The sequence below is a fragment of the Salvelinus alpinus genome, chromosome 36 (assembly GCF_045679555.1).
Source record: "Salvelinus alpinus chromosome 36, SLU_Salpinus.1, whole genome shotgun sequence".
NCBI classification, from domain to species: Eukaryota; Metazoa; Chordata; class Actinopteri; order Salmoniformes; family Salmonidae; genus Salvelinus; species Salvelinus alpinus.
In genome coordinates this window covers 6,975,136-6,999,486 of record NC_092121.1, presented here as the reverse complement: position 1 = coordinate 6,999,486, position 24,351 = coordinate 6,975,136, and the positions used below count along the sequence as shown (strand labels likewise).

The following is a 24,351-nucleotide window of genomic DNA, read 5'->3' as shown; positions in this document are numbered from 1 at the left end:
GTTCAGTGTCCTTGTTCCGCCCTGTCGTGTTTTTGCCTTCTTCAGATGCTGCGTGTGAGCAGGTGTCTATGTCAGCTACGGCCTGTGCCTTCCTGAAGCGACCTGCAGTCTGTGGTCGCGTCTCCAGTCGTTCCTCTCTACTGACGAGAGGATTTCAGTTTCCTGTTTTGGATTTACCTTTGATAATATCCAGGAGAATCATTGTTTGTTTAATACTGGAATAAAGACTCGGTTTCTATTACGTCGCTTTTGGGTCCTCATTCACCAGCATAACAACTGCACTCAATTTAAAAACAGCCAAAGTGCAGGAATTAATGTTGATCTTGAGGATTGACAGAACATTTGTGTCTATGTTGTTAGACGGTCAAGGTAATTCGCCTACTCCATAGATGACATGAAATCAAGATTCCTGAGGTAAGATTAAGGTCTGTGTACATTTTGATCCTTTGTTTTCCAAGCAAGGGAATAATGGGGGAGCATGAACAAATTGCTTGTTCGTGTTTTTGTTTCTGCATATAAAACCAAAAAATTACTTGCCATTTCAATGTTAAAATGTGGGTGGGGTTAAATGTGGAATACCTGGTCAAGGGCACAGCCAACACTTCCTGTCCTTTCAAAGTAGGAAGTCACCCTTCTAACTCCATTCATGAATCTATTAGTCTATTCATTAATTGATTCATAGCTGCTCATAACATGCCACAGTGCCAAGATAAGGTAAGGTCACTTTCTGCCTAAGATTTAGTGTGTATTGACTTATTAGTGAACTGCTGTTACTGTAAATGGTTAGCTGACTGATATATCCTAGTTACTTGACTAACCTTTGGTTCTCTTATTAAATGATGGCATACAGCCATTACAACAGTATCTATTTCTAGACTAGACATATGCCCCTAGTTTGATGACAGGAAGGACCGCTGCGCCACCTTCCTGTTCAAGTGAGCACAGCACGACAAGGTGAGTCCAAAAAAGTATGGTATGCTGCTGCATAAAGGATGTAATATGCCAGGGAGATATGTATACTGTAGCTAAGTAAGTAATACTAAGTGTATGTTGTGTAGTAAGCTGTTAGTAGCCCATTTGCCTCACCCTAATATTTTGGTCCCTTTCCCCCTCATAACTTAGCCTACTGTTCTGACTTGGTGGTGCACATGTAGCCTATAGCGTGTTTTAGAGAAATGTCATCATCAAATATTATAAGAGCTTTCATTGTCTGTTTACACTCCCCCTTTATTTATCCTACAATTCTGACTTGGTGTACAGGGAGAATATTGTAAGAACGGCCCATATTCTGAATTCTGTCGCTGTACATTTCAAAAGTGCTGAACAAATAGTTATATTGACTACGTCCATCTTAGCTTGCTCATTAATGTCTTAATCGAAAATACGGATTGCGCTCATGGTTCCTTGGTTCCCTTATGCCATAGTTTGTACCTCTCAATTGTCAGTAGAAACCACATTTGTTTAAGGAAGTCAACCATATCAGCTCTGTTTTTTTAAAAGGCAGTAAATGAGGCTGAATTAACTGTTTCGCTGCCAGACAAGGCTCCGCTGTTAGCCTGGTGTATCGTTGGTAAAGATTCACTTAATGGTGCTGAAAAGAAAGCTCTGCTGTTAGGACAGCTTTATGTAGGCCCTAACAATTTATGGGTACCATTTGTCACCGTTATAGTGCAATTAATGTATTGTTTAGTGTTGTGTAGTGTAGTGGCTTTGCTGGCATGCATTGAAAAAACATTTTGGGAGTTTGCCCTACCAAGATTGACATGCTGAAATTGCTACTGGTCAGTGGTTGCACATCTAACTAGCTGGAATGAAGCAAGGGTGTGAATAGTAGACATGTAAATATATCTTTTCACTGTTTGCAGCAGGTCTTCAGTTCACTGTTTACAGCAAGTCTCCGGCTAGAGATTCTCCCCTTGTTTCCTCCATTGCTCACCTCCCTCTCGAAGCACATTGGGGGAGTGGAGGGAAGAGGAAGCAAGAATATGATGTCTAGTTCTCACACACACACACACACACACACACACACACACACACACACACACACACACACACACACACACACACACACACACACACACACACACACACACACACACACACACACACACACACACACACACACACACACACACACACACACACACATACACACACACACACACACACACACACACACAGCTTGAAAAGTTTACTGATTATAATCATTTCATTATTGGTTATTATTATTGTAAATTATTTGATTGATAGAACCCATTGTATTATATTATTTTATTGAATTATTATATAAACTATTAAAAAATATATAGAAAGGCTGTTGTTAATCTTTTTCATTCTTCTGGAAGGTCCAGCATGGCTATAAATGATAGAGAATTTGACTAAAGCAAGTGCCATTTTAAATGACTTGTAGATGTTTTGTTGTTGCTAAGAGTTACGGACTCATTGTGCCGATCTAAACTCTTATTCCTGTAACTACACATGTGAAGCTACAAGACAATCATATTTAAATGTATATCAAACCATTTAGAAATGTTGACCCTTATGTCACACATTGGCCCCTTTTTAATACACTGAACAAAAATATAAACATAACATGTAAAGTGTTGGTTCCATGTTTCATGAGCTGAAATAAAAGATCCCAGAAATTTTCCACCAGCACAAAAAGTTTATTTCTCTCAAATTTTGTGCACAAATTTGTTTACATCCCTGTTAGTGAGCATTCCTTCTTTGCCAAGATAATCCATCCACCTGAGTTCCCCTCGCCATTTCAGCAGGCAGACATTTTGCATTTCCCAACATCTTTGCAGGAACTAGTCGTTTCTAAGCGGCGTGGCGGCAACCACGTCACACGGTGCAACCAAAACAAAGATCTACACACATGCAAGAGGTTTTTTCCCTCGATACAAAAAGTGGTTTTAATAATTTTCTGAATATTCTCTGGTTTTTGGACTTCCACCTGCAACTGGACACAGAAGTTTATAATAGGCTTTGTTTCTTCCGAGTCGAGAGTTGAAAAATTGCTGCCGTGGCCTTCCACTAGCTACGGTGTAAGGGCTGTATGGAGCGACCTGCCAGAGCCGTCATTCAGCCACGGAAGCGGGGATTAACTATGGTGGGGTGGGGGCCACGTCCAGCGCCAGAGCCGACACCGTGGACAGATGCCCACCCAGACCCTCCCCTATAGGTTCAGGTTTTGCGGCCGGAGTCCGCACCTTGGGGGGGGGGGGGGGTACTGTCACGTTCCTGACCTGATTTCCTTTGTTTAGTATTTGTTTAGTTGGTCAGGACGTGAGCTGGTTTAGGTGTGTCTGATTGGCCTGATATGGTTCTCAATCAGAGGCAGGTGTTTTACGTTGTCTCTGATTGGGAACCATATTTAGGTAGGCTGTGTTCACTGTTTGTTTGTGGGTGATTGTTCCTGTTCGTGCGTTCATTGTTTTTCATTTGTTCACATGTTCAGGACTGTTAGCGTCGTTGGTTTCGTTTTGTTTATTGTTTTGTTCGTCTAGAAAAGTATTCTAATAAATATGGATACATACCACGCTGCGTTTTGGTCCTCCGATCCTTCTAACTTATCCTCCTCAGACGAGGAGGATTACGACGGCCGTTACATGCTGTCTTATCCGATTTGCCAAAACTGAAGATCCTTCTGGAAAAATCAAGTAATTCTATTCTATACAGTTAAACCTGAGTGCTCAATTAAGTGAATATACACTTGGCCCGTTACATTAACAGGTAATGTCACGCCCTGACCTTAGTTATCTATGTTTTCTTGATTATTTTGGTTAGGTCAGGGTGTGACGAGGGTGGGTATGCTTACTTTTGTAATGTCTAGGGTTTTTTGTATATCTAGGGGTTTTGGTATGTCTAGGTATATGTAGGTCTATGGTGGCCTGAATTGGTTCCCAATCAGAGGCAGCTGTTTATCGTTGTCTCTGTTTGGGGATCATATTTAGGTTGCCATTTTCCCTTTTGGTTTTTGTGGGTTCTTGTCTATGTGTAGTTGCCTGTTCAGCACTCTTTGTATAGCTTCACGGTTCGTTTTGTTGTTTTGTTAGATTTGGTCATTCTTATATTAAAGAGAATGTACGAATACCACGCTGCGCCTTGGTCTCCTCCCTACGACGGCCGTGACAGGTAGGCTATCCTAAATAAATCTCCAATGCCTGTTGTGTGCTGCCTGGATCTGAATTACGCTTAAATTATCTTCAGTAATATTTAACGAAAACACAAATACACTGGACAGTGTGGGTGAAGGGTTAGCTCCATCCCATTATGGATAATTTATTAATGCTTTAAACCCCTGATGAAACCTCATGCCTGAGATGAGTTCAGCTCCCCTTCTCATCACAGATAACATCATTAACATTAACTCAGCATTAACTCAATCCTCCACTGAATACATTATAGAAAATAGAGTGGCAACGCTGCAAATGTTATCACATTACTGTAAATGTTATCCTATTAGTGAGTTCATTTTGTGTGCTGGTGTTGTTGAGTAATGTTGAGGGTGCGGTTATGTGTAGACTAGAGAAGCTTTTGCTTTTTTAACTTCAACCCCTTCATCATCGGTCCTTATTCTGACTCACTTGCACCCCCCGCGTCCCCTCCCCTCCTTTGCCCCCCTCACCCCCTGCGGCATGTGCTCAAGAACATGGCCATTACCGTTATTGGTTCCTATGGCAACCCTACCCTGCTCTTGCAGCCCATAGGTAATGGTGGTAGCAGTGACACTATCTGTGCTCAGTGGGGTTTGTTGGTATAACAGAAATGAATATGTTTACAGTTAGGATAGATAAGTGCTATTTTGGAACATACACTCAATCTCTCCTTCTCAGTCTTCATCTCTATCTATCTCACTTGCTTGGTTTCACACACACACACACACACACACACACACACACACACACACACACACACACACACACACACACACACACACACACACACACACACACACACACACACACACACACACACACACACACACACACACACACACACACACACACACACAAATCTCTTCATAATTCTTTAAAACACTAATGCACCCAACTAGGGATGAAGAGAGAGATAGGGGGGGTACAAAGAGAGAGAGAGAGAGAGAGAGAAAGTAAATGTTATACTTTCTTTGACATATACTTTTGAAAGAGAGCGAGAGGGAATTTCGGAGGGAGGGAGATAAGGCCATGAATACATGTCTGTCCTCCCTTTTTCTTGTCAGTACCCCAAGGAGAATAGTTGAATGACAGACACACACACACGCACATTCACACACACTCTGCGTGGTAGCAGGCAGCATGTGTGTGGCGCACCCCACCACCGACTGCTTCTAATTAGCACGTCTCTGCACACACACTCAGCTCTTGAATACTGCATTACCCAGTTAGCAACAGACTCCAATTTCATTTGGTCTTTGAGGGAGCTGGGAAACGCTGGGGAGTTGGGGAATGCAAGCTCATTACTGGTGATTTTCAGTGGAAATCAATGGTACAATACCCTGAGTTCTCCTGGGATAGAGGGGTCAGAGAGAGACACTTTCATGTCAATTGTCTCAGACATCATCCTGGCAATTCTAAGCTCTCCAGAACCCATTGTTGATTGTTTCATGTTTTTTTACAGGCAGGCACAGAAATTGAGTCCCATTAATACTGAAAAATACCTGCCTCTGTCTGCAGTGAATGTGGCAGAGCTGTCATGCCCGTCCTTATGCTACTCCCATCCTGAAGGGATACTTAAAGAGATGTTGTCTAGTAATTTCTTTTGCCATTACTGATCTCAGATCTGCTCATGAGTTGCTTTAAGGTGCTAATGGATGTGGGGGATACCTTATGGAAAGTACCCCCCCAAGACCATTGTGATTCACTTTACTGAAAGAAAGATTCCAGTCCGTATGTAAACACACAAATTCTCCCTTTAACCCAGGGGTGTCAAACTCATTTTGCCCCAGGGGCCGTATTCAGTTTTCAATGAGGTCTGGGGACCGCACAAAAAAAGGTGTTATTTCCTCGTCAAAATGTGCAAAAAATCTTCCTCTACCCATATTCCCTGACTGTCTGGCTTTAATTCCGGTGGTTATTAGCAAGCTAGACATAGTCAAGAAACTGTGTACATGTAGGTCCATTATACGTTTTAGTCATTTTAAGTAACTCTAACCACCCGCGGGCCAGATTGGACCCCCTCCGGCCCGCGCACCGTATGTTTGACACCCGCGCTATAACCCTTTTAGCTTGTTAGTGTGATTGTGCATCTGTTTATTTCTATCCTGCAGCATAGGGCTGATCTGGATGTGCTCCTCAGCTAAATACAGAAACAGAGATAAAAGATGGGGCAATATAGTCTCTGATGGCCCATTCTTCTTCATGGGAATTTGATTTGGCCACACTGCCAAAGGGCTGCCTCTGCAGACAACGAGCGCCGCAGTAATATAACGCTCAGTCTCAAACGTTCATATGGTTAGAGTATCATTAGATCTATTACATTCAGAATCCTATATGTTTGGTAAATGAAGTCAAGAGGTCTGAATGTCAATTTATGAGAGGGAGTCATAGACATAGTCTGCCCATTATTCAGTTTCCTATAATGATGTTGAACTTCACTGCAAGCGTCAACATCGTCAATTACTTCATACGAATCTGTATTTTAGAGGACCTGTATTCCATATTGGTTTAGGTGTAACCGTGGAGACGAATGGCAAACTGAAGGCTGAGTTAGCTGGCTGAATTTCCATAATCGTTCCTTTCATATCCCGCAGTTTGAAGTCTCTTCAAATCCACCAAAAGCATCTGTCTCATCAATTGTTACCAGGTACACCTGCTGCATGCTGCTAAAAGATGTCTTCTACATTTGTGTGACGTGAATTCAGGGCTAGGGCTGGCTGGTGGAGAGTAGAACAGCAGATGGAGAGCTGAGGAAGAAAGAAGCAGGAAGGAGGATGGTGAGGAGGAGGAAAGAGGAGAACATCAGGACATGCTGACAGCTAAGGAGCTTCAAGACTGTGCAGGTAAATAACACTTCACCCTGGAGCTGAAGAATCCACACGGTTCCTATTTGACAGCATGCCAGTATACTGCACATACAATTAACTACCATCACCATGCATTCAACAGGCCAAACCTTCCCCTCTCACTGTACTATAGTAAGAATATTTAAGAGTACATGTGTTAGTTTATTGACTGTTTTATTGGCTGAATATGTATTATGCGTGTGGGTATTTCTCGAGAAGAAGACCGGCGTCAAAATAGCTTCCAGCCTTACAATATGGCTAACAGTAGGGTTGCAAAGGGTCGGAAACTTTCAGGACATTTTCTTGGGAAGTTAATCCCTGGAATTTGGGGAATTTTTCTTAAATTAATCAAAACGGTATATCTTATAACAGTGAACCTTTTTTGTGGGATACACATAAGGCAGTTATAGGTCTTGTGGCATATTTTGGTTACACTATCCCCAATTCAATGGAATTGCAACCCGCTGCATGCACAGTGCATTCTTCCATCGCATGTGCAGTGCACTCTTCCATCACATGTACAGCTGATTCTCAAGATTTTGCACACTAATGAGATGCTATTGAGCCCACACTACTACACTGTCTGAGCCAAGGACTGCATGCTTTCTGGTAAGTTTTGATTACAATACTGGATGGGGTGAATATATATGTTATATGACATACATGTTTTTTTGTTGGCTAGTAAATAGTAGCCTACAACAAAGTGTGTTTAAATCATTTCTAACTTGTTTACGATTTCTGCTAGTTAGTTTTTGCTACCATGTGGGTTTTAGCTTGCTTGAGCCTGCTAACTGAGGAGTGTTAATTCACCTGTTTCCATACATGTTTCATTTTAAAACATTTATCTTACAAAGGAGTTGTTTAATCTAACTGCTGAACTATTTATCTGTACATGGAATTGTATTCATTTTTTCCTAATCTTTATAGGATAATGTCATAGGCACTATCTGATGTGTGGAGATATTTCACTGCAGCTAATGTAGAAGGAAAGCTGTGTACATTTGAAAATACTGTGCCAAATCATATGTGAAGAATGCAACAAAGATACAGAATCATCTGGCCAAGTGCATAAAGTTCCCTCAGTGCTCACAACAAGCAACCTCTGACAAAAGTCCCTCTACTTCTACTCAAGGTGAAAATTATGAATGAGACACCATATCGATAGCAACAGCTCATGGTCCTCCTGGAATCAGACGTTTTTTTGACTCAATGGAGGAACGTCAGAGAAATGCTGATGAATGTCTTGCTCAAACTGGTTCACATCTGATGCTCACAGGCAATGTGTATTAGAAGAGATTTCTGAATGTTCTTCACCCAGCATAAACCCCTCCAACCAGACAAGCTTTATCTACTAATTTGCTGGATGCAGAGTTTAACAGAGTTCAAGTGAAGGTCAAGCAAATCATAGAGAAAGCAGACTGTATTGCAATCATCTCTGATGGGTGGCCGAATGTTCGTGGGCAAGGAATAATAAACTTCATCATCTCCACCCCTCAACCAGTATTCTACAAGAGCACAGACACAAGGGACAACAGACACACCGGTCTCTACATTGCAGATGAGCTGAAGGCAGTCATCAATGACCTTGACCACAGCAGGTATTTGCACTGGTGACAGACAATGCTGTGAACATGAAGGCTGCTTGGTCTAAAGTGCAGGAGTCCTACCTTCACATCACACCCATTGGCTGTGCTGCTCATGCATTGAATCTGCTCCTCAAGGACATCATGGCACTGAAAACAATGGATACACTCTACAAGAGAGCCAAGGAAATGGTTAGGTATGTGAAGGGTCATATAGCAGCAATCTACATCACCAAGCAAAGTGGGAAGAATAAGAGCACCACATTGAAGCTGCCCAGCAACACCCATTGGGGTGGTGTTGTCATCATGTTTGACAGTCTACTGCAGTCTCTCCAAGAAATGGCCATATCACAGTCTGCCGATATGGACAGCCCCATCAAGAGGATCCTCCTGGATGATGTACACTACCGTTCAAAAGTTTGGGGTTACTAAGAAATGTCCTTGTTTTGAAAGAAAAGCTCATTTTTTGTCCATTAAAATAACATAAAATTGATCCGAAATACAGTCTAGACATTGTTAATGTTGTAAATGTCACACCCTGATCTGTTTCACCTGTCCTTGTGCTTGTCTCAACCCCCCTCCAGGTGTCGCCCATCTTCCCCACTTATCCCCTGGGTATTTCTACTGAAGGAAATGTCCTCAACTCGCAGCTTCATTAAATAGTACCTGCAAAACACCAGTCTCAACGTCAACAGTGAAGAGGCGGCCGCGGGATGCTGATGATCAACTAGCCTTTTAAAATGATAAACTTGGATTAGCTAACACAACGTGCTATTGGAACACGGGAGTAATGTTTGCTGATAAATGGGCCTCTGTACATCTGTGTAGATGTTCCATTTAAAAAATCTGCCATTTCCAGCTACAATAGTCATTTACAACATTAACAATGTCTACACTGTATTTCTGATCAATTTGATGTTATTTTAATGGACAAAAAAATGTGCTTTTCTTTCAAAACAAGGACATTTCTAAGTGACCCCAAACTTTTGAACGGTAGTGTATTTTGGGAGAGAGTGGTAAGCAGCCTGAACCTCCTGAAACCTAAAGCGGTAGCCATTGCACGGATTGAGGGAGACAATGCCATTCTGTCTGATGTTTAGACTCTGCTTGCAGATGTAAGAGAAGAAATCCGTACTGCCCTTCCCACTTGCTCCAAGCAGAGGAAACTGCAGTTCTGAAATACAGTTGAAGTCGGAAGTTTACATACACTTAGATTGGAGTCATTAAAACTATTTTTTCAACCACTCCACAAATTCCTTCTAACAAACTATAGTTTTGGCAAGTCGGTTAATACTGTGTGCATCACACAAGTAATTTTTCCAACAATTGTTTACAGACAGATTATTTCACTTATAATTCACTGTATCACAATTCCAGTGGGTCAGAAGTGTACATACACTAAGTTGACTGCCTTTAAACAGCTTGGAAAATTCCAGAAAGTGAAGTCATGGCTTTATAAGCTTCTGATAGGCTAATTGACATAATTTGAGTCAATTGGAGGTGTACCTGTGGATGTATTTCAAGGCCTACCTTCAAACTCGGTGCCTCTTTGCTTGACATCATGGGAAAATCCAAAGATATCAGCCAAGACCTCCACAAGTCTGGTTCATCCTTGGGAGCAATTTCCAAACGCCTGAAGGTACCACGTTCATCTGTATAAACAATAGTACGCAAGTATAAACACCATGGGAACACGCAGCCATCGTACCACTCAGGAAGGAGACGCCTATGCAGATATGCAGATAGCCCGGTTGGCCAATGTGTGGGAGCAGTGGTTGGTCGGCCCAATTGAGGTAGTATGTACATGTGTGTATAGTTATTGTGACTATGCATATATGATAAACAGAGAGTAGCAGCAAACAATCCCAGAACAACATCAAAGGACCTTCTGAAGATGCTGGAGGAAACAGGTACAAAAGTATCTATATCCACAGTAAAATGAGTTCTACATCGACATAAGCTGAAAGGCCGCTCAGCAAGGAAGAAGCCACTGCTCCAAAACCGCCATAAAAAAAGCCAGACTGCGGTTTGCAACTGCACATGGGGACAAAGATCGTACTTTTTGGAGAAATGTCCTCTGGTCTGATGAAACAAAAATAGAACTGTTTGGCCATAATGACCATTGTTATGTTTGGAGGAAAAAGGGGGAGACTTGCAAGCAGAAGAACACCATCCCAACCGTGAAGCACGGGGGTGGTAACATCATGTTGTGGGGGTGCTTTGATGCAGGAGGGACTGGTGCACCTCACAAAATAGATGGCATCATGAGGACGGATAATTATGTGGATATATTGAAGCAACTTCAAGACATCAGTCAGGAAGTTAAAGCTTGGTCGCAAATGGGTCTTCCAAATGGACAATGACCCCAAGCATACTTCCAAAGTTGTGGCAAAATGGCTTAAGGACAACAAAGTCAAAGTATTGGAGAGACCATCACAAAGCCCTGACCTCAATCCTATAGAAAATGTGTGTGCAGAACTGACAAAGCGTGTGCAAGCAAGGAGGCCTACAAACCTGACTCAGTTACACCAGGTCTGTCAGGAGGAATAGGACAAAATTCACCCAACTTATTGTGGGAAGCTTGTGGAAGGCTACTCGAAACGTTTAACCCAAGTTAAACAATTTAAAGGCAATGCTACCAAATACTAATTGAGTGTATGTAAACCTCTGACCCACTGGGAATATGATGACAGAAATCAAATCTGAAATAAATCATTCTCTCTACTATTATTCTGACATTACACATTCTTAAAATAAAATGTGGATCCTAACTGACCTAAGACAGGGAATTTTTACTAGGATTAAATGTCAGGAATTGTGAAAAACTGAGTTGAAATGTATTTGGCTAATGTGTATGCAAACTTCAGACTTCAACTGTACATCAAAAAGCGTTAAAGACTTAAGACTTCTTTCTGAAGCCCATACACTCCGCAGTGTACATGTTGGACTCCAAGTATGCTGGCAAGAACATCCTGTCTGGTGCAGAGATCAACAAAGCATATGGTGTCATCACTACCGTGTCTCGCCACCTTGGATGGATGAGGGCAAGGTTCTTGGCAGTCTGGCGAAGTAGACTTCCAAGCAAGGGCTTTGGGATGGAGATGCAATATGGCAGTCGTGCCAACATATCTCATCGGCCACCTGGTGGAAGGGACTTTGTGGATCTGAGGCTCTTTCCCCTGTTGTCCCCATCATCCTCCAAATCCCACCAACATCAGCCGCCTCAGAGCGCAACTGATCCTTGTTTGGGAACACACACACCAAAGCACGCAACAGGCTGACCAATACAAGGGTTGAAAGATTGGTGGCCATCCTGGCAAATTTGAGGCTTTTTGAGCCTGACAACGAGCCATCCTCAACAAGGTTGGAAAGTGACAGTGAAGATGAGGCCTCAGTCTGATGTTCAAGAGGTGGACATTGAGGAGGTCCAGGGAGAAGACATGGAAGCCTGATAGTCTAGAAACTAAAGCTTTGGTTGTCTTCCTATCATTTTACAGATGCATATTGAAAACGTTTTTGGGAGATGCGATGGATCATTGGGGATCATTCAATATTCCTTTTCTTTTGTTGTTCAGTGAAATCATCCCAATTGAAGAGTCAACTCATTTAATACATTTTTTATATTGGAAGGATTTAATCATTTGCAATTATGTCTAATTATGTTAAAAGGTAAAAGGTTTATGTTTCTGTCTCCACATGATATGGTAAACATCTACATTTAAATGGTATTAATATTAAATCGGCATACATTTCCGTTAATTCCCATATATTCCCGTTAATTCCCACAGAAAGTTTCCACCTCTGAATATTCCCCAAAATGTGCAACCATAGCTACCAGCCTCAGAAAATGGCTGAATAGGAATGCATCTCCGTCTATCTGAGAAGAATCAGAAAGGGGGATGCAGGGGGGAGAGATGGAATAGTAAAACCCCTTTTCTATGTCGCTATTGTCTAGTGTCACTGGTATGCCTCCGTTCTCTCTGTCTCCGTTCTCTACAGCACGTCCCATTAGAAATGACTTGAATTGGGTTGAGAAAGGCCACTTAAATTCTAGTAAGCCTGGTGCCGGCACAGAAATTGTGTCTATTGTGAAATGCTCTCCCCCAAGATACAAGGAGAATAGCTACTTGTTTTTGTAAAAGGTTGGACTCATCTCTCCCTGGCAAATTTGTATTTTGGATATTTCTGAAATACTCAAAATCATTCCCAGACGGAACATATTCGGCAACACTAGAAACCAATGTAATATGTGAACGTTTCATTCCAGACAAAGTTTCTATGCTGCTGAATCATTTAATGCATTATTCCGCTAAGTGTTAAATACCAACCGTGGCTTAATCACCATTTTTTTCTGGCATGTTTCCAGTCCTGGTGTAGCTTTCATTATATCCACTGCTGTTTCTGTTGTTAAAGGTCACCCCTGACGTTGCCTGACAAGCTAATATAGCTCCGTGGAGCGCTCCGAGCAGTGTACCAGAGCAATAAAAGGGCCACATTCTCCACAAAGGGGAAGGGTTAACGTCCGTCCGTCTAGCACTGAACGACTGCATGAGAAACAGCCCCTGCAACAGTACAGTGTACTTGCTGTGTGTTCACACAGCATAGCGATCCAATGATCTTGATGCCTCTCAATCTTCCCCATCAACCGTTTTGAAACACTCATCCCTATCTCTCCCACACCATTCCTCGCCATATCATTTGCATTTTAATTTATCCTTGTCACACAATCAATCAATCCTTCAAAGTGGAATTTGCATAATTAAAGCATGTCATTCCCATTTAATCTTCGTTAAGGGACTTCAGATATGACAGTTCCAATTAGGTCCCATTGTTTCCATGATCCATCAGTGAGTGTTGTAGCTAAGCAGTTTCTTTTTTTCACATCTAAGAGTGTTTTCCCGTTATTGTCATCTTCCCTGCTATAGCTAGTGGTTCATGAAAGATGTTGTTTTTCCTCCGACACAACAGTGTGCTGGACTCTCACCCTCCCTCCCTCTCTCCCTCCCTCACCCCCTTCTCCCTCCCTCCCTCCCTCCATCCCTCCCTCCCTCCCTCCCTCCCTCACCCCCTTCTCCCTCCCTCCATCCCTCCCTCCCTCCCTCACCCAGGCAGTCTGGGGTCTCATGTAATTTAGTGAACCGCCTTTTCTTCTAAATATAGAGCAACGCGTTGTTCTCTCTCAATCAGCATTCACCTGCAGATCACGACTGTATCTCAGAACACTACAGTGTGTTTGTTCTCCAGATCACAGAATGGCCATGAAGAAACATCTCGATCCCATAATTGTTATTGTGCCTTATAAGCAGAGGTTAGCCAGTGATCAAAGAATGGTCATATCTACAGCAAAGGGCTTCAAGTTTCATGGGCTTCAAATCTACGTCTAAGGGTTTTGTGGTCTCCATGTCAACGGGCCTACATCATCAGAACGTTGTGGTGTGTTGTTTTCTTTCACTTCTTTTGATTAAATGGATTTCCGCCTGAGGGTATGTGGATGCCTCAGTGGACAAGGAGCTAGTGTGTGTGTGTGTTTGTGTGTGTGTGCGGGCGGGCGTGCATGCGTGGACGTACTCATCCACCTCTTAGAGACTCAGCTCCCCTGACAAGTGATAAAATAATAATGAGAACATTTGTTGCTTCTGAGTTGGGAGTCAGAGAGGGAGAGAGAGTGAGAAAAGTAGAGGGGGTAGGGGAAAGCAGAGAGGAGAGCAGAGATAGGGATACGGGTGAGGGAGAGAGAGAGAGAGAGAGAGGCAAAGAAAGAGAGGAAGATGGGGGATAGATTTTGACGTAGACTCTACTCGGTATGATTTCCTTGAAATGCAAAGAAACTTCAAGGAAGACGGGGAAAGTGGTGAAAAGTATGATGGAGCGAAAAATAATGATGGGTTTTGGTGATGGGGTGAACAGAGTGCGGTCTGCTTTAAGAGACGTGGCAGGAGGTAGAGATGGAGAGAGGAAGGGAGAGAAAGAGAAAGATAGATGTCTGACGGTGCTTTGACAAGCTGTTTCTTGTCTGTATAATGCCCAGAGATGTCAGCCATTCTGAGATGGCATTCAGCTGCATACGCTCCGCTCCCTCTTTCTTTCTCTGTCTCTCCATCGCTCTCAGTCTGTCTGTTGGTCTCCCTATCTCTGTGTCTTTCCTCTCCTCTCTCTCTCTCTCTCTCTCTGCCCCAGCATTGTTTAGATCCTGAGGGAAAGAGATTAATGTGGATGTCTTGAGGACAGACAGTGTGCCTGGACCGAAGCCCTTAGGGTCCAGTAGATAGATGCCCCAGGGGTGTGAGGAGGTGTAGAGGGGTGAACGGGTTCCTAATTGCGGTCAACTGGTGCGGTCAGTCAATTGCAGGGTTTGACTAGAGAGAACTGGTCAGATCCTGTGAATCCAATATGGTGTCAGTCCAGTACTGTGGGTTTTAGCTGAGGCTGGGCTCACATCTCAAGGTAGACAGTGTAAATGGTTTTATTATTAGGTTTACGAGCGCTTATTCAGTTTAGAGTTTAGATTGTAGGCATCGGACTGGGAGTATATGGTTAGCTGTATACAATGTTAGCTGTTCACAATGTTAGCTGTTCACTACCCAGTATTCCTCATAACTTTGGAGGTTTATGAGCCCCCATACTCTGTGTGTGTGTGTGTGTGTGTGTGTGTGTGTGTGTGTGTGTGTGTGTGTGTGTGTGTGTGTGTGTGTGTGTGTGTGTGTGTGTGTGTGTGTGTGTGTGTGTGTGTGTGTGTGTGTGTGTGTGTGTGTGTGTGTGTGTGTGAGAACCAAAGAGTCTCATGGACTGGAGCCTGCATTGAGAGAAGACCTAGCGCCTTGCTGAGTGCTAAGAGTATTTGACCAGACTTGCAGGCATACCTCAGTCTGACTTTGAAGTCTAAACCATATAGGTTACTGTCCCACTGGGCACACCACATCATTTCAACGTGAAATTTGGTTGAAATTTGGGTAAAAGTTTGTCTAGACATGAATCAATGAGATGTCAACCTTTATTCACCCACTCAAAAAGACAGCCTGAGATTTGTTGAATTTCAGATGTGTTAGCACTATGCTTTCAACCATCTAAAAGCACAACCAAATTCCAATGGAAAAATAATATCAGATTTTTGGTTTAGTTGTCATCTAAATGTGTTACCACTGCACTGTCAATCATTTTTAAAAGCAGGAGATGTATATTTTGTGCCACAGACTTAGTCTGGCTTTAATTCCAGTTTGTCTAAAAATGTATAATTGATATGTTAGATTCATGTCTCCATTTCAACCAAAAATATAAGTTAAAGAATAGGACTAAATCAAATCAAACCGTTACATAAGGTCCATTCATTATCCAACATATAAATTATTAATTTGTAGACAAAGTGGAATTAAAGCCAGACTTAGCCCTAGTTCAAACACCACTCTAAAACGTCACTTTCTCACTGGAAGAACGGGGATCGAGTCCTGCCTGAAACAATTATAAGTGCGCCTCGTCGGACTTGTGATGATAGTTCAGCAGCCTCTGCCGCTCTTTCGGCGCAGTGCGGGTGAAGCACGCCTCTGTTTCATGTGGCGCACCAGAGCAGTTCTTCCACTGTCGGAAGACATGGTAATGCATATTAACACATGTTAATTGCATGCAAATAAAAGGTTGCTTCGCTACCACACCCACAACGGAAGCACAATCAGGGTCTCGGATTCGCAGGTGGAGGACTTCTGTGAAGGTCGCTGTTATGCCTGAATTCGACCCAAAACCGACAAAGATGTCGCTGCAGTGTTGAGCTGAGAAACCAATCCGTACGTCAAGCGGAGCTTATAACCGTGACGGCTCGCTCTTCATTTCTACGCACTTCAACTCGTCATAAATTCGTCTGGACGGTGCGTAAATCAGTGGCACAGATGGAACTATCCGAGCTGAAGATACCTCTCCTTCAAACGTTGATATCTGGTTGCGATGACAACCAAACACAATTCAATATCCAGTTTGTTTATACATGAATAATTGATGTGTCGGATTCACATCTCCATCTCAACCAAAAATCGAAGTTAAAGCATAGCACTAAATCTACGTGAATGATCTGATCAAACTTTGAATGAACTTTAAATAAAGTTTGATTTGATTTAGTGCTATGCTTTAACTTTGATTTTTGGTTGAGTTGGAGATGTGAATCCAACATATTATTGATTAACTTGAAGAGGACATTTGAAACCAACCAAAGCTTGAAACCATAGGCCTATACTGTATGTATTGTCTATTTTTAGTTGAACCACGGGTTGAATTGAAACAACAGCTGTTGATGACTTGCAAATGCTATCTAGGAATAACTAGTATAATATTGATGATATATGACTTATATAGTGTGGTTACATTTTATTTGCTCTGTTTAAACCTACTCGTTGGACTGACTTTGATAACAACAGTGAATATATTTAGTTATTTAGAGATCAATAATCCTTCTCATGATAGCACATTGGTAGTAGCCAGTGACAAATATGAAAAACGAGCAGGGTTTGGGTAAAACTCTGCTGGTCGCCCAGCCTATTGTTAGGTTTTTTTTGATAGTGGATATAACATTGAAGATCTGACATTGTTTTAAAGGTACAAATTCAAAATATTTTCTACAAGGTTTGTCTATGTTGAAAATTGTTTACAATTATGACATAATCCTTCGGTTGAAATTCCATCCTCAAAACATGTTTACGTTGATTACTTTTTTCAAATCCAATGTGTTTTGCAGGTAGATCCATGCCACAATAAATGTACAAATTACATTGAAACAACGTCGATTAAACCAGTTTCTGCCCAGTGGGCTATGTCTCTACTCAACCTTGACTTTATTTGACTGCATGGATTTCATAGAGAGAAGGCCTCTATGGATCATACCCTCCGTGGATTATCTCCACTTTATCGTCATAAAAGAAATTCACAAATACATTTTGATAAAAGTCAAGGCATGAGTGCACAACATGTAATAGTCTTGAGTAATTGTTCACCTGTGCATTAAAACGGACTAGTTTTACAGCCAATTAAAATCTATGCATTTGAACAATATTAGATTTTACACACAGTTATTTACGTGCGTAACTGTGTGCAAATGGTGAATAGTTTAGACTTGTGTCTATAAACAATTAATATGCATCCTTATAATAGATTATTATAGTAGACTAATAACATTATCATTATTATTGTTATTATTACTACCTTATATTATTGTTATTGGTATTCCTGTTACAGTGCAGTATAACATACACAAGATCCTCGATCACATTTAAATGTAAATTCACTTGTTTAATTTATACTGCATATTTATGCTGCTTTGTGCGATAGGCCTATGCCATACATGAATACATTGAATCTTCTGCAACAGGTAGCCTAGGTACATTATGTACAATGGATATCAATGAAGAGATACGACAACGTCACGTTTATTCGTAGCATGCTGCACTTTTCATTCAAGTTTCATCTTGGTACAAAAGTCATGCAGCATCAGGTGCTTTCAAAAAGTGCAAAAACAGTAGGTCCAAATACCACCTTGTACTGCAGGCTACAGACCAAGCCGCGTGCATGCTGAACTGGACAAGAAAACACTCTTTGAAGCAGTGATGGGGTTAGTTAAACATGCACGATCCCAGCACCTTGAGTGTTTGCCCGACATGCTACTAAGAAACGGGACCAAGAAAAATATATTTTCAGAGAAATCCCACATCCAAAACGTATAGCCTACTGTCAGAACTGGAAAGGAAAACAACATAACATCTGCATGCGTAAAGTTGCTGACGAGTTAGCTTTGTTACTTAAACAATGATGAAATATCGACTTTTGCAAATAGAATGAGGTAACAACGTGTAAACACTTATATCACAAGAGTCCATTACTTTGTTCAAGTTGACAGTCAAAAACAAAACCATATCCAACAGCCTATGCGTAAACAACGATGCATTCCTTGTTCTCCTTGAACTTTTGATGTGAGGAATTGTCCGCGCTTGACTGCAATTGCAGTCTTTATTGGCAAACATACTTCGTAAGGAAATCAAACGCATTGCATATCATCGTGCCGCTCCAAAGACAGCGTGGTGAGGCTATGGGTCCGTGGCGCGCTGCTACACACCATTCTCCATCCCGGCGCCAGAGACTAGCTGAGTCCTATCATCCCCGGCGCCTCTACGTCTTTGGAAGGTCTCCGGTCCTTCACCATAAAGTTAATCATACTCTCCGATTTGATCATGAGGTTGCAGCCGAGGAAAAAGATACCAAACATGACGGTGAGCGACAGTACGCACAGGACGGCGATCTGTACGACGCGACTGATGAAGAGTTTCCGCTCGTCCGGAGGTAGCGCCAGCGAGCCGCCGTCACTGGTTGCCACGTTGGTCGCGTTGCAGCAGTTCACCAGAGTACCAGCGAGGACTTGGCTCCTGTTGAATAGTGCGCCCTGGGCTTGGTCGAGGAAGGAGCTGTTCATGTCTCCGTGGATGTCAGTCTGACAGCGCTTGGCAGCTATGGGCGCACGCGGTTCCACAGAAACACACTCACGGCTAAAACCTGGCTCGCAGTTGCAATTTGCGTCATGTGACTGGGAAAACAAACCAAAGTAAAAATCAAATGAGAAATGTATAATGTTCTTTTAAATTCGATAATAGCAGCACGGCCAAAAGCTGATATGTCGGTGCGTATCAGCGGAGAGAAACTATCACAATCCTAACCAGATGCCCTGTTCAGCATCATACTTGCGAGTCAAAGTAATAAACTGAACACAACTTCTACGTGGCTCGAACCTCTCAAGCGGGTCCCCTTGGACATCTCGAAGGAGGTGTAAATGTGTACGTAAGACTGCCTTGCATGCGCACATGTGCCCGCTTGAGTGCGCTTTCGTGCCAAGTCTCTCGTGCATTTTAAAGAGATGATGAGTTCCGCTCTCCATGAGTGGGGGGTGGGGGGGGGGGGGGGGGGGGTAGGCGATTGAACGATTTATCCAACCCTCATCGACTGTCAGCGACAGGCAGTTATATGGAGTGTTATTATTAGAATGTGTAATCAAAGGCATAAGTATTGGTTATGGTCTGTCACCACCACTGAAGAACTCCCATTATATGATTTCTGATGGATGTAGAATGTGGCAATGCTTTGTAACCTTAATTATGGTAGATGACTGTATCAATCTCTACAACACTTTGCTCAAGCTGCATTTCTTCCTGAAGTGCCAACATTCTAATATCCACTGCATAATAAACGGGAGGCATAACAACAACGGAGGCCTCTGAAAAGAACCCGAGGTACTGTACAGTTCAGTCCTGCACTCCTCCTCTAAATGCCACCGTAACAGTATAACATTGGAGTAAGCACAGTCACAGAGAGACACATCCAGAGACAGACTACTTGAATTGAGAGATGGAGAAATGTAATCAAGTTGATCGAATCTGGGCAAACTTTCCAGCAGAGAAGTCTATTTCCATTCCTCCTCTCTCTCTCCATACTTTCCCCGTGTGTGTAGACGCCAGTGCTATTTTCGCTGAGATTAACTTGCCGGGAAGCAGCCTCTCTCTGTTTTATTAACATGCCTTATTCAAATATCAGTTTCTCACTCAAGTGCACAGTCAAGCTAGTTCAGACAACCCCCGACGAACAGTAGGATCTCTGCAGTACTATACGGTACTGTACTATACGGTACAGTAGCCTATACCTGTCAACGAGATGCGTAGGTTTAGATGCTCTGACAAAACTGAAAGCAACCATAAATCACCATCATCTACATGCAGATTGAAGATTGGGTATGAGAGCGTATTGTCTTTGCCTCCTATGGACTCAACCTTTATCAACCATGCCTTTGTATTGAAAAACGTACATGTGCCCTAGTGATAGGCTATATGATTGGCTATACATATTCTAGTTACTGAAAGAGTATCCAAGGCTCACATTATGCATATCTTCAATGGTTTGTAAGGACTTTTTTCCTTCCCAGTGTAACAGTTTAACTTTAGTACGTCCCCTCGCCCCGACACAGGCGCGAACCAGGGACCCTCTGCACACATCAACAACGTCACCCACTGAGCGTCGACAGCCCACAGGCGGCAAGGCGAACTGATGAAACGCTACTAGCGCGTACCCCTAACTAGCTAGCCATTTCACATCCGTTACACCAGTTTGTCTTTCGGTGTTGAGCTTGTGTCAAGATAGAGGACCTCACAGGGAGCCTTAAGAGGCAAATTGTATCCAACGGTTCATGTTCTTCTTCTCGTGATGACCACCTGCTACAGTAATATTATTCTCCTGCCGCCATTACCATCTGTTATCTTTAGTACCATCAAGCCCTCTTTAATGGCCAAACGGAGAACTGTATTCTCATAGGTCCTCATCTCTGGCCTCCACAATGACTTTGATTGTAGAGAACATTGACTTGGAACAGCAGTGCTATCATTCTGAGTAGTAAACAGTATTTCTCATCATAGACCAGACCACTACTATTATTCACATAGAACCTCCACGGTTCAGTCTTTATTATATTTGAATAGGAGTATTATAATAACCTTACAGTCATTTATGCTTGTCCTGTCCCTGGGCATTGTAGAGTAGGCTATTATATGAAGAAGCAATGGCACCGACGTTATGGTGAGCAGGTGTAGGCTACGATGATGCTTTTAAAATTCTCCCTCGGATAATGTGAGAGAATATTAAAGCCCCCAGACCTAATATTCTGTTTGTCTGCTCAACAAAGCCTTTGAAAGCCAATTTAGGATGCTCACGATATTACATTTACATTTACATTTAAGTCATTTAGCAGACGCTCTTATCCAGAGCGACTTACAAATTGGTGCATTCACCTTATGATATCCAGTGGAACAACCACTTTACAATAGTGCATCTAACTCTTTTAAGGGGGGGGGGGTTAGAAGGATTACTTTATCCTATCCTAGGTATTCCTTAAAGAGGTGGGGTTTCAGGTGTCTCCGGAAGGTGGTGATTGACTCCGCTGACCTGGCGTCGTGAGGGAGTTTGTTCCACCATTGGGGTGCCAGAGCAGCGAACAGTTTTGACTGGGCTGAGCGGGAACTGTACTTCCTCAGAGGTAGGGAGGCGAGCAGGCCAGAGGTGGATGAACGCAGTGCCCTTGTCTGGTTATAAGCGGCTTTAGGCTGCGAACTGACAAGCGTGTGTACAAACAACGATTAGCTCTTTACATAAATATTTAATTACACTTCTAGGGGGTCAATTACAGTTTATTTATCACTGTACAATAACTGGAGATCAAACAAAGTGTTTGGTGTCCACCAAGCTGGAATAATTCTATTAGACTTTTCTCATTTCGATCAATGACAACAGTTGGCGGGATCATCTAATGCTGTGTAGATGTCCTTCTGTTCATTCATTTAATAGTGTATTGTAATTATAGACACAGACAAGGATTTAAATGTTGATTCCTTTGGAAATACAGCCTGCCTCCGGGTTAACAATAAAGCACACAGTCGTCTATTTATGAAACATTAAACAGCAGCCCACGCAAAGTTAAATACGGTTACAATACAAAGTACAGCCAGGGACTTTAATTCCTGAATCAAAGTGAAGAGAAAGATCTTGAATTAAAATTCTGTTACTTTCGAACATTTTGATATGAAGCTGCTTACAAAGACTCGTTCACAACATTTCAGCAGACTTTGAAGTCAATTAATTATATTTTTCTTTCATTTGCTGCATACAACCTGTTGGTAAAACTGAGGTTTATATGTGAAATACAGAAGTTATATTTTCTAAGAAGCAGCACGTTCTGTTAAAACCTCAGGATCGGCCCCTTTTTTTCAATTTTCGCCTAAAACGACATACCCAAATCTAACTGCCTGTAGCTCAGGCCCTGAAGCAAGGATATGCATATTCTTTGTACCATTTGAAAGGAAACACTTTGAAGTTTGTGGAAATATGATAGGAATATAGGAGAATATAACACATTAGATCTGGTAAAAGATAATACAAAGAGAAAACCAACCTTTTTTGTATTTTTTTTTACCATCATCTTTGAAATGCAATAGAAGGCCATAATATATTATTCCAATCCAGCTGCAATTTATATTTTGGCCACTAGATGGTATGTGCAAAGTTGTAGACTGATCCAATGAACCATTGCATTTCTATTCAAAATATTTTATCAAGACTGCCCAAAAGTCCCTAATTTGATTTTATTCATAACTTTTCATGTTCAAAATTGTGCACTCTCAAACCAAAGCATGGTATTCCTTCACTGTAATAACTACTGTAAATTGGACAGTGCAGTTAGATTAACAAGAATCTAAGCATTCTGCCAATATCAGATATGTCTATGTCCTGGGAAATGTTCTTGTTACTAACAACCTCATGCTAATCGCATTAGCCAAAGTTAGCTCAACCCTCCTGTGGGGGACACACTGATCCTGAAGAAGTTTAAAAGTAAATGATCGACATCATTAGTGACACTAGTTGCAATACAGAACTCAACACAGGTCACAGGTGGCATGAGCTCATTATTATTTCATATCATGACACACAGCATGTAGGCCTGTGTATAAAGATATACATAGATATGGAAAGTACATATAGACATGTATGTGTGTCCCAGACTTGTTCCTTAGCAACAGTAGACCTGTGAGCATGGTGATAGATGGTTGGTAAAGTTATTTTGGTTGAGAAAAGGAGGGAGGGAAGAAGAGAGGGGGAGAGAGAGAGAGATGGGGTGCCTGGACGAAGGAGAAGGCAAAACGCTTCCACTTAGCACGGGGGAATTGGCAGCCTAGCAACACAAACTAAGTAAAGACATCCCCTAGCAACACGCATGGGTTTGGCCCATACCTCCCACCTCCCCCTTCCACCTCCACCCATGTCTTTAGAGGCCTTCACACACGGCATGGCAGCACCTGAACACAGCAGAGTAGAAGCCTACACCCTCCATACACTCCTCCATCCCAAACCTCCAACCCCTTCATCTCCACATCCCTTCTCCAGAGGTGCAGCTGGGGGCAGACTTCTTAGGATGTTGATCCAGTTCAATTAGTCTAATAGATTACCTACAGCTAGGTCTTCATTAGATGAACAAAGTGTGTGTGTGTGTGTGCGACGGGCATGTGTGTGAGTGGAGGTCAAGATTAAATGAGAGAGTGAGGGGATTAACCAGCAGGAAACACAAATAAACAGAGAGAAGGTTAGGGAGTATCGAAGAGAGAATCAGAAAGAGAGAGAGAGAGAGAAACCGAGAGAGAAACAGAGAGAGCGAGAGAGAGAGAGAGAGAGAGGTCTGTGGTTGTGGGCACTGTCACCTGTGGGACAGTTAATGACATAGAGCTAAATGTAGTCATTAGTTCCCCCCTGACAGAGACTCCAGGTACACAGCAGCAGAGTGTTTCTGACTGCTCCTCTCAACAACCCCTTCACAGGCTGCATCCATTAGTCATTCAAGTTGTTTCAGGGAGATAATGGCTTCATTGCCTTCATTTGTTGTAGCGTTGTCCTGTGTGTGTGTGTGTGTGTGTGCGCACCCATTTGTTTGAGTGAGCGTATCTGTTTGTGTGTTTGAGGGCAGTGAATTTGAATTGCATGGCCTTAATTGAATTAACTTGCTTTTTCTGCCTCCTATCTCCAGGGACAACGTCTCCCACACTTCCCCCATTGAAGAATCTCCTGGCCTAAACATGTTGGCAGATCTACACATCTCTCATTAAACTTTCTAACTTGATTCCTCTCCTTCTTTCGCCTCCTCTTTCTCTCGCCACCTCTCTCCCTTCCACCGTATCTTATTCTCCGCTCTCCCCCTCCCTCCCCCTCCCT

At 42.4% G+C, this 24,351-nt stretch overlaps 1 protein-coding gene across 1 annotated transcript; it reads right to left on the bottom strand.

Annotated features, from left to right (window-relative positions):
* Positions 1-18,581: 18,581 nt before the first annotated feature.
* Positions 18,582-19,425, bottom strand: LOC139564978 (reprimo-like protein). The gene is made up of 2 exons (XM_071384932.1): positions 19,344-19,425; positions 18,582-19,110 (listed from the first exon to the last, which is right to left on the bottom strand). The coding sequence occupies exons 1-2, from the start codon at positions 19,366-19,368 to the stop codon at positions 18,701-18,703; spliced, it is 435 nt and encodes a 144-aa protein (XP_071241033.1). The 5' UTR covers positions 19,369-19,425; the 3' UTR covers positions 18,582-18,700.
* Between the last annotated feature and the right edge of the window lie 4,926 nt (positions 19,426-24,351).